General features: G+C 39.2%; 1 protein-coding gene across 1 annotated transcript in view; it reads left to right on the forward strand.

The window, feature by feature from the left end:
- The window catches only part of zmiz1a (zinc finger, MIZ-type containing 1a), a 142087-nt gene that overhangs the window by 82979 nt on the left and 46653 nt on the right, over window positions 1-12455 (forward strand). The window contains exons 5-6 of the mRNA XM_088350982.1: window positions 5465-5576; window positions 11584-11697. Coding sequence (XP_088207108.1) covers window positions 5508-5576; window positions 11584-11697 — 183 coding nt within the window. The 5' untranslated portion in view covers window positions 5465-5507. The remainder of the gene's footprint in view (window positions 1-5464; window positions 5577-11583; window positions 11698-12455) is intronic.

The following is a 12455-nucleotide window of genomic DNA, read 5'->3' on the forward strand; positions in this document are numbered from 1 at the left end:
GATAAGCTATCGTCGTATTTACTTTTGGCGCAGACTGCACTGACCGAGAGAAAGAAGGGAATGCCTTGCGCTGTGTGCAGAGATCCGCCCACCTCTTCCGTTCACCCAATCAAATTGCCCTGAGTGGCATTTTATTTTTCTTTACAGTTTGATCAGTGGGTTTTCATCATAAAGTATCTCAACAGGGAAGGCTATCTTAGGGGCCGGTCACACAGACATTTGCGGCTGAATCACGGCCAGAAATTTCTGCCTTTGAGGCGGACGCTATTGGACGCATTGAGATCGCCGTTCAGACGATATACAGCGGTGCTTAACACGAGGTCGGAAATTCGCGCGCGGGTGGCAGCTTGGTGCTGATCAATTCTTCGGAGCGCGGGAACACAGCCTTTCACGAGCGTATTGAGGCTGAACCACGGCCAGAAATTTCTGGAAACAGATGCTGTTGGGCGCTGTTGGACGTTTTGAGACCGCCATATAGACGAGATAGAGCAGTGCTCTACTCGCGGTCGGAAATTTTCACGTGGTTGGCCGCGCTCAAAACTTTTGAGCTGCTCAAAAGTTTGAGCACGTGTTAAACCGCGTGCCGCACACGTTGTCAACACGAGGAAATGACGCGGAAATGACGCGGAACGACGTGCTCTGGCCGCGGCCAGGGCGTACTTACACATGGGTAGGACGGGAAATTTCACCGGGTAATCGTGGGTGGAGCATGGTAATAGCGTGTTCTGCGCCTGTATCGCGGTGTTATTACGTGAAATTAGCGTGTTACGCGTGTGACAGTCAAACGCCTTTCTCCGCATATAAACAGCGCGAATACCGAGCACACGTCAGTTGTGCTCGTGACGTCAAGGGGGTGAACATGGATCCCCGTCAGCGTAGTTTCTCTTCATTTCGAATAAATCTTTCGGTGCATTCGCAATGGTCGAAGCAAGGCTTTAAGGCTTTAACCTTAGCTTGGCCTTTTGACTGAGAGTAAGAGTCCCGGCTCCTAAGCTTTGTAGCGTATTATGAACTGATCGATAATGGATAATGAATAAAGAAGATAGACCAATAAAACTACAACCACTTTAACCTCGTTTAATCTCACTTTTAGGGAATGTAATGGCGAATATAGAACCAAAACCACTTCGTCTTGCATTTGTTGGAAATGTAATACAACTTAAACCATTCCGTATTTGTTTTTGTTGTGAACGTAATCGAACGGTAAATCCTCCCCCCCTCGTGTGAACGCGCATTCTGCTGCGCTTCCAACGAAAGCGATCGTATTCTATGTAAAACGCTTATTAAACTATAAAGCGAGCTAATTATATCAATTGGGAGATCCTAGTCTATATAACGCGTTTATTTAAACAATAAAGTGCGATCATATTCTACAAAATGCGTTTGTTAACGTGGATGAAAAAGTCACGCGAGGGGGTGGGGCGGTGTGGGTGTTGCGTAGGAGTCGGATTTGGGCACAACACCGGCTCGGGAGCTTTTATACCCGTGGTCCACACGAGAAAATGACGCAGAAATGACGCGATGAGGAAGCGGAACAGTCGCCGGCGTCTGTTTTGCGGGCATACCACCGATGAACAGCGAGTTGGCCAATTTTGCGCATTTTCCATCCCGGGCAACCACGGGCAAAAAAAAAAACGCAAAATTTTAGCCGTGATTCAGCCGCAAACGGCTGTGTGACCGGCCCCTTAGCGACCTACTGCCAAAACGGGGTATGTTGGCGTGACACCCTGACTGTAAACTGTAATTGAGAATATTAATATGAATTCATATGAATTCATATGTTATTCATATGAATAACCTACTCTTCTCGTCGGATGAAAAATAGTCTGTGTAATATAGTGTAATAATCTGTGAAGCCCTTTGAGACTCTTCGTGATTTAGGGCTATACAAATTAAAATGACTTGACTTGACTTGACTAGAATGTGCTCTGTATAGACTGGACTCAGCTTTTTATGTACCCAAATCAAGATGAATTGCCCTGATCATGGAACTCCTCAGCATGAGGAAATTAATAAAACCTTGGGAAAGGGCCGCACATGAGGTAATCCCCTTTCCAGGTTGACAAGCCTGCAATAGCTGTTGCAAGGGCATCAACAAACAATAAACAGACATCATCAACATGAAATAAAGGTCATTCATAAGCTATACTTATAAAGACTCTGCACAACTTACAAACAAATTCAATTCGTTCGTAAGTGTCTTTAGTGCTATATTTTGTATGTTTAAGGCTTTAATATATAACCTGTATTGTTTTGTACTAAAAATATTTCATGCTATAATATGCTCTATAATGATAAATAAAGTTGAGTTTAACTTTTTACTTTTTTACTTTTTTACTTTTTAAGATGGTTTTCAAGAGGTCCTCCTCCGTGGTAAAAAGTGGCCGAAAAAAGCAGTCCGACCATTTTCTCAACCGCATCCAGCTTTCTTATTCCACTTTCATTTCGAAAGAAACGGATCCCCTCTTCTTTAAACTTTACACCAAACATATTGAATAGATGCACGAGATATTAAACAATAAAAACGTCAAAGTTCTTAATGTGCTAGAGATAGAGTGCAGTGTGTATACACACAAACCAGGAAGTAGAAACCGGATTTCTTCTACCGGGAGGATGCTGGGTGACCTCTCAGAGCGCCACGTGGCAGAAAGAAGCACTACAGCACTGTCCTCTACTTGTATAAAGGTGCACACAATACAAAATCTAACTTACTCTCATGTCCGGATATTTTCCGAAAAAAAAAATGTTCGTATGTACCGTTGTTTGTAACTAAGATACCGTACATGTAGCACTGTATGTTTACACACGAACTCGGAAGTAGAAGCCAGATTTCTTTTTCTGGGTGGATGCTGGGTTACCTCTTACAGCGCCACCACACGCCGATAGCGGCACAAAGAAGCACTACAGCAATGTCCTTTACACAGAAAAAGGTGCACACAATACAAAGTCTAACTTACAGCAATGTCCGGATAATTTTCGATATCCCGAAAAAAATGTTTGTATCTATATTTTACGTAAGTCGAATGATCGTAGATAAGGGAGTGCCTGTAAGTGTGTTTTAAGCCTGGATTTAAATAGTTACACAGAGGTTGCAGATCGAAACTCAGAGGGCAGATCATTCCGCAGCACCGGGGCCCAAATAGAGAACGCTTTCGAACCTGCTGAATTTTGCTTGGCTCTCGGGATCACTAGTAGATCAGTTATAGACAGGTAGCACCTTGCTAGCTAGCTTGTTAAACGTCTACCAGCAGTCGTTTGGGGATGAATTGGTTGTCTTTCAGTATTCTAGCAAGGCGATTTTTACTGTGTTCAACACGGTGTGTTTTAGCCCTTTTCTGTGGCTCTCCTGCTATTCCGGCGAAATGTTTGGCTGGTCCTCGTCACGTTCTTTATGTCCTGAATGTTAGTCTGGAACTTGCCTTTTCATTGCATTAGGACCCCCATTTTCTCTGGTGGGCAGTTGGTAATTACAGTTTGAATTATCGACTTTTATCAAACGTTTTTAAAATTTATCGTGGCAAAATTTTCCGACGGTAATTATCATTATTGTTTTATCGCTCAAGGCCTATGTATGACGCACACTTCTGTGTAATGCACACCCTTGATTTTTGACTAAATATCGGTATAACATTTTGTTTCACTTTTCCTCAGCTAAACTATGTGGTTGGATGTAACAGGAATTAAACCCAAGTCCAGGAGGAATCGCATCAAATCTTATCCACTGGTCCAAAAGTGGTGACAATGACACGAAAAGGCAGTAGGTCTTATTACCACACCATTTTTAGTCACGGTGCCAGAGAATAATGTTGATTTCGTTGTGCATTTCAAATGTAAAAATAACGTTAAATTATGTAATCTAGTTTATTTTTTTCTATTCCAAGCATTGTAAGTGTGAAATTTATTGTCCTTGTGACATGTGAAATGCAAAAATTAGCATTCGTATCTGGTAGCGTGACTGTAAATAGTGTGATAATGTGATAAAACCTAATCCTTTTTCGTATGCTTGATTGATTAATTTACATTTTTATTGATATATTTAGATTATAGCTATATCTCTGGTGGTCCACTGGTTGGGATTTAGCGCTCCCAATGCCTCGAACTAGGTTCACTTCCCGTTCCATTCACATTTTTGCAATTGTGGTCAGCCTTATTTTCGACTGATCAATCCGTGGACAAATACTGTAAAATCACATGAAAAACGCGCACCCAAACAAAAAAAATGCATTTTTTACATACGGTTATTTAACAAGTACAGGTAAAATTAAGTTTAAAGAGTACATGTAACAGAAAATTGATTGCACATAAACAAAATACAATACCAACGCCAAGTGTAAGTGGTCAAAACATCCCTTTATACAATTAACGTAGGCTTATGACTGGGGGTGCCGGAACAGCACAAATTAAAAAGGCTGGCATTTTTTAAATATGTGCTCCTTTCAAGAAGGTGTATGTACTGTAGATTAAAAAATGATCTATACTTTCTGCTGCCGTCTTGTGGCTGAAATGATCATTGCAGCGCGCGCAAGTATGAGAAATTTGTAGCTATGTTCGAATAAATTCTTCCTCCTTCATCTTTTTGGGAGTTTGGGTTGGCATTTGTAGTCAAGTCAAGTCATGTTTATTTGTATAGCCCTTAATCACAAAGAGTCTCAAAGGGCACAGATTATTGCAAACCACAGACTATTATTACAGACTATGATTACACCATTCCCTGATCTAAAACCTACATGAAGGCAAGGAAAAACTCAAAAACCTCAACATAAATGAAGAAACCTTGAGAAGGGACCACACATGAGGTAATCCCCCTTCCTGGATGACCAGGCTGCAATGGATGTTGCAATAACAGATAATAAACAGATATTGTCAACATAAAATATAGGTTAGTCATATGCTATAGAATAGAAGTGTGTTTTAAGCCTAGATTTAAACAGTTCCACTGAGGTTGCAGATCAAATATCAGGGGTAAGAGCATTACACAGAACTGGGGCCCGAATGGGGAACGCTCTCGAACCTGCGGATCTCTTCTTGGCTCTTGGGATCACGAGTAGACCAGCATTTTCAGAGCGAAGGCTCCGGACCGGAACATAGGGCGAAATTAAATCTGAGAGATATGAGGGAGCAAGTCCCTGCAAAATTTTGTATACCACCAACAGAACCTTAAAATCACATCTTAAGCTAACAGGGAGCCAATGCAGGTTCGCTAAAATCGGGGTGATGTGATCAAACTTTCTTGTCTTAGTTAAAAGCCTCGCTGCAGAATTTTGTACCAGCTGAAGGCTCTTGATTTTGGACTTGGGGAGACCGAAGAGTATTGTACTGTATTTGAAACATTCCTTTTCTTACCTTCACCATTTTTATCCTACGATTTAAGAAAACCACGATCAAGCACATGATATCACATCGATCAGCAAACTCTAGTTGACAGCAACTTGCCTGAAAGAAAACGTCTCTCTATGTTGTGCAGTGCAGCGGTCAAAGTTTCATGGCATCCTAAAAGAAGCGCCAACATGAACACACTACCATCCATGGACCGGCACATCCAACAGACCAATGACAGGCTTCAGTGCATCAAACAGGTTTGAACTTTGCTAACTTTTGCTTTGCTTTTGTTTTTAACAAATTCTTTAGGTGCTGTTTTTTTCTTTTTGCTACAATTAAGCATGGAGTCAGACCTTGTTATTTTGAGCTTACTGCCTTAAAGGATTTAAGTTTTTTGGGGGGGGGACATTTCTATTTGGTTCCGAAACCTATTCACAGGTTAATGAATGTTTGGGCTGCCTAAATGATTCTCATGTTTACCAGATATTTGGTTACATGTTGCCCTCAGAATTCTAACTAGGAATCAACCGATATGAGTTTATCAGGGCCGATACCGATGATTAGTATTAAGAGTAGTCCGATTACCGATAATTGGAGCTGATATTAATTTGCTGTTAAAGCAAATTTTTAATAATGCAAAAACAAACAAATAATTTGTTTATTCAATGATCTCTTAAATAGCTTTCTAAAACCTTTAACAGAAATAAATTTAAATTTCATAAAAACCTACACGACTAATCTTCCCCTTAAACCAAAAACTAACAGTGCAGGAAATACAATTAGTCTTAGCAGCAAATTATATGAAAGGTGCATAAAAACTTAAACAGCTCCCTGAAACTCTTTACAGTAAATATTTACAGTAAGAATTTCAACATAACTAACACGACTAATCTTTCACTTAAATCAAGAACTAACAGTGCAGGAAATAAAATTGGGCTTAGCAGCAAGTTGTATAAAGGTGAATGAAAATTTAAATAGCTCCCGGATTGTTTTTATACTAAAATGAAATGAAAATGAAATGATCTGCATTTATATAGCGCTTTTCAAGTCAAGACTTCCCAAAGCGCTTTACAGTGTGCTTCACATTTCCCAATAGCGGCCGTGCAGCCATGTAAGGCGCTAACCTGCTTATTGGGGACATTAGGGGTTCAGTGTCTTACCCAAGGACACTTCAACATGTAACACGCAGGAGCCGGGATTCGAACTGCGATCTCATGATCCCAAGAGCACTCTACCTCCTGAGCCACTGCCGTCCCAAACTATAAATAAATAAAAATGTCAATAAAGACGACTTAATTGAATTAGAAACAAAAAGTGCAAAAAGCAATGGGAAATTCAACGGAGCTGGCGAATTGAAAAGCGGGGGCACTCCTGTTTTAAACTGATTAAAGAAGTCATGTCAAATGCTAATCATTAGGCCATCCACTTCAGCAAGTTAACTACACTTTTTAAGCAATTTTTATTCACACAAATTTCAATATTACCAGCAGCTTGATTCACAATCACAGGCATGTCGGGACATGTCCGGACATGTCGGGACCCCTGATCTAAACAATGCTTTCCATTTACTTTGCTTGCAAAATAAAATGTTATTGCGAGAACACTGAACTTCTGCGTGAACGATGTATGAACTTTGCAAGAACTTTTCAGCCCCTAACATATCTGGTGAAGTGATCACATGATTTGGGTCGTCATGAACGCAGATGTGCATTTAACGTCATCCCTCTCTGTCCCGACGATATACATTGGCACTTGGTAATCTTTTCATTAAGAATAAAGCTTTGAAGCGTTTACAATCTGTACCTATATTTTTGCTTTTATCACCACAGTGTGCATAAACTCGATATATGGGCTGGTGTGCCAGGGATTGCATATTTGGCACAACATTGGCACCTCAACACTGCCATACAGGAACAAAACTAGGCACTAAGTGTTGACAGGGATCTGATCAAAGCCACTTCTGCCTTGTAGTGATAATTTATCACATTGATATAATTCCCAGAGGCTGGATATTCATTTATGGGCTGCACCAACAATAGTTTTAAAAAAAGGGGGAGGGGTTTATGTTTTGGCACTCAGGGATAACGCTTCTGAAAACATATTTAGATGTCAAGACACTGAATGAGTTAAGGGGAAACTGTGGACCAGTTATGAGTTCTATATCTTCATATTAGGGTCTTAAGTGGAACAAGAGACTCTTAACTAGCACTTTGCAAGTGGATGATCAGCTCCACTCATTAGAGCAAACAGCCATCATGTTTCAAACCTTTTCCCTCTCCACTTTTCTTGTAAACACCTTGTATAAAGAAGCAGTTTGAAATATATTCAAGTAGTAGAAGAAAACTGAAGAAATATGACAGTGATCACAACGACATCCGTACGGGAATCCAGCTTGCAGGGTTCGTACGGTTGCTTGAAATCCTTGAAATTGCTTGAATTTTATAGTTGTGTTTTTAAAGTCAGGGATACGCTTGAACTAGGGTGAAGTGCTTGAAAATGCATGACAATTTTGCCATTGCTATGTTTCTTAGCATTCTGACTCCGTAGACCACACGATATATGAAATGTTCTTTTTTTAAATGCGTGAAAATGATGCTGATACGCCTTCTCTTAGTCATAATGGTGTTGTCTTGTGAAGCGTCATTGCCCCCTACTGGTCGCACCCAAGAGGACAGCTCTATTTAGGAAACTGTCTCTTTTTGCTCTGCTCAATGAGAACAGCTGGCTCTTTCGGCTTACAAACGGCTCCAAAGATTAAAAAAAAAAAAAAAAAGTTATGTCATCAATAATGAAAAAACATTATGCACCAAATTATTTAGTAATTAGTTATTTCATGTGTTTTGCAGGGGATCCCTAAAAAACACATTAAATATTCACAGATCTACAAAAAAACACGTAAAATACAGAACAATTTTTTTATTTTAACACACTGGACACATTTAAAATCGAACAACAACACAAAATCCCTTAACAAGCAAAACAATAAAATAAGAATTAAAAACATTAACTCTTCACTGCTATTAATAAATGATAATTGCAAAATAAATGAACTATATACGATTCTATTTCAACCAATTTAGACACAGATCCTCTAAAAATCAAAATAAGTAAAACAAAAAGAAAAATATCAGAAGTCTCTAAGATTGAATGAACTCTGCTTTGGAGCAGTCAAAATCATTAAAATGAGTCCCAATTTGGCTATTTTTTTCCAGCTTTTTACAACACTTTCTTTTTCTTTTTTGTCTTCCGTCTTCAACTCAATTATTACACAAAACCTATAGAGCCCTTTGCGTGTTTGTAAACAAGTATGACGTAGCCAAGCTGCATGTGCATTGTTGAAGCAGGACGGCAGAATTCATGTCAGTTTATACCAGCCCATTGACTAAAAAAAAAGTAGATTACAGATAGGAACCGCTCTAAATAGCACAAAGTATGAGGTAGCAGAAAGATAGCAACTTTATTTTAGTCATCAAGGTCGCAGCAAGTAAAGCGGTCGCCGTAACTTACACACTTCTCTCACTGACAACTTACCGAACTAACAGCACTAAAATCACTGTAGAACAAATAACTTTGTTTCAGTTACCATTGATCCTATTAACATTGAGTTGATCATGAAGGAGCTAGCATCCCATGCTTGTCTGTAATAATAAAATGGCCGGGCTGTCGTGTGTCCCGCGTTTTGACTGGCTGAAAACAAGCTCTGTCGGATCTATTAATGGTCATTTCAGTAAACTCTGACTGTATAATTGTACCAATCATTTTATAGTCATTCATGTTAAAGATTTAATTCTGCACAGTCATGTGTTTTATATCTATGCCATTTGAGAATGCTTGTCAAATTGCCATCAGAGCAAACAAGTGATTCAAAAAATTGCAAAGGTAGGCTCATTCATTTGTTGCCTCATCCAAGAGTTTTTTTTTTTTTTAATGAAGGACCAATGAAATTTAAAAAAAAACACCTCAAATGGATAAGAATTAGAATTATCTAACTTGTCACTGATAAAAATGTTATGAACATTGTTTACAACAAGATTAGCCGTGGCACTCCAGAATAAAACTAATGATCAAATAAATAGACTAACATTTTGTTGCATCGGCCGGGAATCAGACCCAGACCATCATTAACTTTCATTGTGGCGGTGGGCAATTGTCTGCCAGGCTTTCTCCTTTTCCTTTCTAACAGTGCATGTGTAAACTTTTTTTTCCTATAATGTCCCTCCCATCTTCAAAAAGCTCTTTAAAGGAGCAGTTGTCCAGCGGCTGTAAAAGACACTTTTTGATTTTCCAATCCATGATTCTGAGGATACTGTGAATGCCCATTGATCCCGAGCTTTGTTGGGCCGGTTACCTTTAAAAAGAAATTCGTGATAGTTACTCACTACTTCTTCCAAAAAGGAACTGAGCTAGTAATTGAATTCCGCTATCGTAAAAGTAACTAGTTAACAGGTAAAGTAACTACTTATGTTACTTTAAAGAGCTGTTGCATGTCAAATCATTTCTAATTTTCTGAGCAGTATTGGAGTCAGTTGAATAGATAAGAACAGACAGATACAGTAGTTGTGTTATAAAACCTTGTAATATTTATTGCACCTCACCAGGTTCAGATGCATCCTAAACTTGCTGTGCAACAAAAATAAATAGTAAATACTATAATAAAAAAGCAATCTGCAGTAAATAATATGAAGAGAGATTAATAAAATAACTCTACTCTCAATACCTTAGACAACTGGTCAAGTCGACAACCTACTGTCCTACAAGTGTTTGGTTCACAATTAATGCAAACTGTAAAACAAAAATAAGTTTAAAGTTTAAGTTTAATAAAAAACAATCTCTAGTCGGATAACTGCTAAAATAGACTTAGACTTATAATATAGTATTTTATACAACCAAGGTAAACAGTTCAAATATATGATGTGCATTAAACAGTGCAATGTAAAATAAATAAATCAACAGCTGGTCATGAAGTAATGAGCACAAATATTTGTCACAGAATAAGTCAACAGTAAAACATTATAAAGTGACTATCTAATGCATCTCTCTAACGCTCTCATTTACTCCCCCCCTCTATCTCTACACACCCCCTCCTGCTATCCTCCTTCTCTCTGTCTATGATAGCTAACAAAACTTGTCTCAGAGAGGAGAGAGCAGCAATATTGGAACCTTTTTTTCTTTAACGACGCAAGAACCACTGAAAAAGAATCCTACACCAGTTTCCCCAAATTAGATGTAAAGTGTTATAAAGTTGATTGCGCTCTTATTTGTGATGTTACGATAGGAAATTCCATTGTGTGACGTCATATCGCACGCAACGCATGTTTTTGAGTTATTAAAGATGGCTGCTGTGTTAAAGGTTGCGTGTTGTTGGCGTATAAATCTGCCAAAAGGCTGACCGAGGATGTCCTACTCATCTTTCTTACGCACTAGAAGAGAAAGTAATGCACTGCTTTTGACCGTCGGTCACAATAACGGCGTTGTAAAGGTGCAAAAAATATTTAGTTAGATTACCCTGTTACTGAAATGGTAATGGCATTGCATCATTCACCAAAACTGCTCAGGTCGAACGGAATACTGGTCGGGGTCACAGGAAGGATAAGGGCCTTTTCTTCTCGGAGCTCATGGTATGTCGTACTTGGCCGACATTTTTTTGTGGGCAGGGTGCTCCGGATGGGCCATTTTGTCACTCATTGAAAAATCAATCAATCAATCAACAGTGCTTAGCTTTTATGAGCCTTCACCTCTCAGCTGCATTCGAGGGACAGTGCTTCTACATTCTCAGCGGGAACTCACAAAAGAGGGCTGTTGGGGCCTCTGCATCAGCAATATAACCCGCCCAGGCCAGAGAAAAACAAAGAGAAGGGATGAACGATTTTTCTTTGAGCAGTTGCAATTAAAGATCAATGAGTAACCCTAGGCATGTCTACATGCCGAGAATAGTCTGAGTGATACACAGAATTTGGATTCAGGGAAAAAAACTTCAAATCACTAACACAACATTAGGACTATTCTCTAAATGTCTGTGTGCGTTTATATTGCTTTATATGACCTGGTTACCGGCAATGGCGGAATGTTAATTGGACAATCGCTTGCATCTAACCGTACCCATTGTAGTGGAGGGTGCGGTTTTCTTTCCACCGTTTTGCAGAGTGGGCACACTCCAGGTCCTCAGGTGTTCACACAGAAACACAAGAAGTCAATTCATGCACAAAATGAGGAACATAATACTTGCACTTCTTTTTTTAATTTTGGTTATGTGTGGTTTTGCAGCACTTACAGAACCCGGCCAACTTCCACTCTGCGGCCACTGAGCTGCTGGACTGGTGCGGAGATCCGAGGGCTTTCCAGCGACCCTTTGAGCAAAGCCTCATGGGATGCCTAACGGTAGGCATTTATTAACTGTGATTTGGTGTTAGAATCTTCTAGCCTGGCAAGTACTATGTCACTTCAAATGTGTAGTGTAAATCAACCCCAGGCTGCTATTGTAGTTTAATTTTGTACCCTTTCAGATTAGAAACCATAGGTAAAGTGTCTACAAATTGAAACAAAATGAAGGAGGTAGAATACACTTTTACTTTTTTTATATGTTCTCTGCAGGAGAACAAACATTGCAAAAATTAATGTTTATCAATGCTGTAATATGTGTAGAATAAGTTCTACATTTAAACTCTAGTTGTTACCACATGTTTTCCCCTCTCTGGTGTTTCTTGTCAGAGCTGAGCACAAGCTCTACCTCTTTTAAAGCAGCAGCGTCACAGAATAATGCCGCACTCTAATTTAAACACAGAAGTGACATTAAACGGGTAAGAACACAATACTTATAAGTAGCTTTTTCATAAACTGACTTCTGATTTTTGTCAGTATATATTTTCAATGTTACTTGGGAATATTATTCACGTGTTGTTGCTCAGGCCCAACGATGGCTGCTTTTAGTATCAAAAGAAAGATATAAGAGGATGCTGCTGCTGTTTTACCCATGCACTGACTTGTTTGACATTTACACTGAAATAGAACTTAAACTGCATTAATGTGATTTTATTTACTTTACCTTATCAAAAGGTTGCTGTTTTATGTTTTTAAAATGCAAGCAATGTTTTATTGCACTCTTGTTTTTGCCCACATAAGGGACACGTTATGCAGGT

The sequence above is a fragment of the Urocampus carinirostris genome, chromosome 13 (genome assembly GCF_059441175.1).
Source record: "Urocampus carinirostris isolate Australia breed hairy pipefish chromosome 13, RoL_Ucar_1.0, whole genome shotgun sequence".
Classification (NCBI taxonomy): domain Eukaryota; kingdom Metazoa; phylum Chordata; class Actinopteri; order Syngnathiformes; family Syngnathidae; genus Urocampus; species Urocampus carinirostris.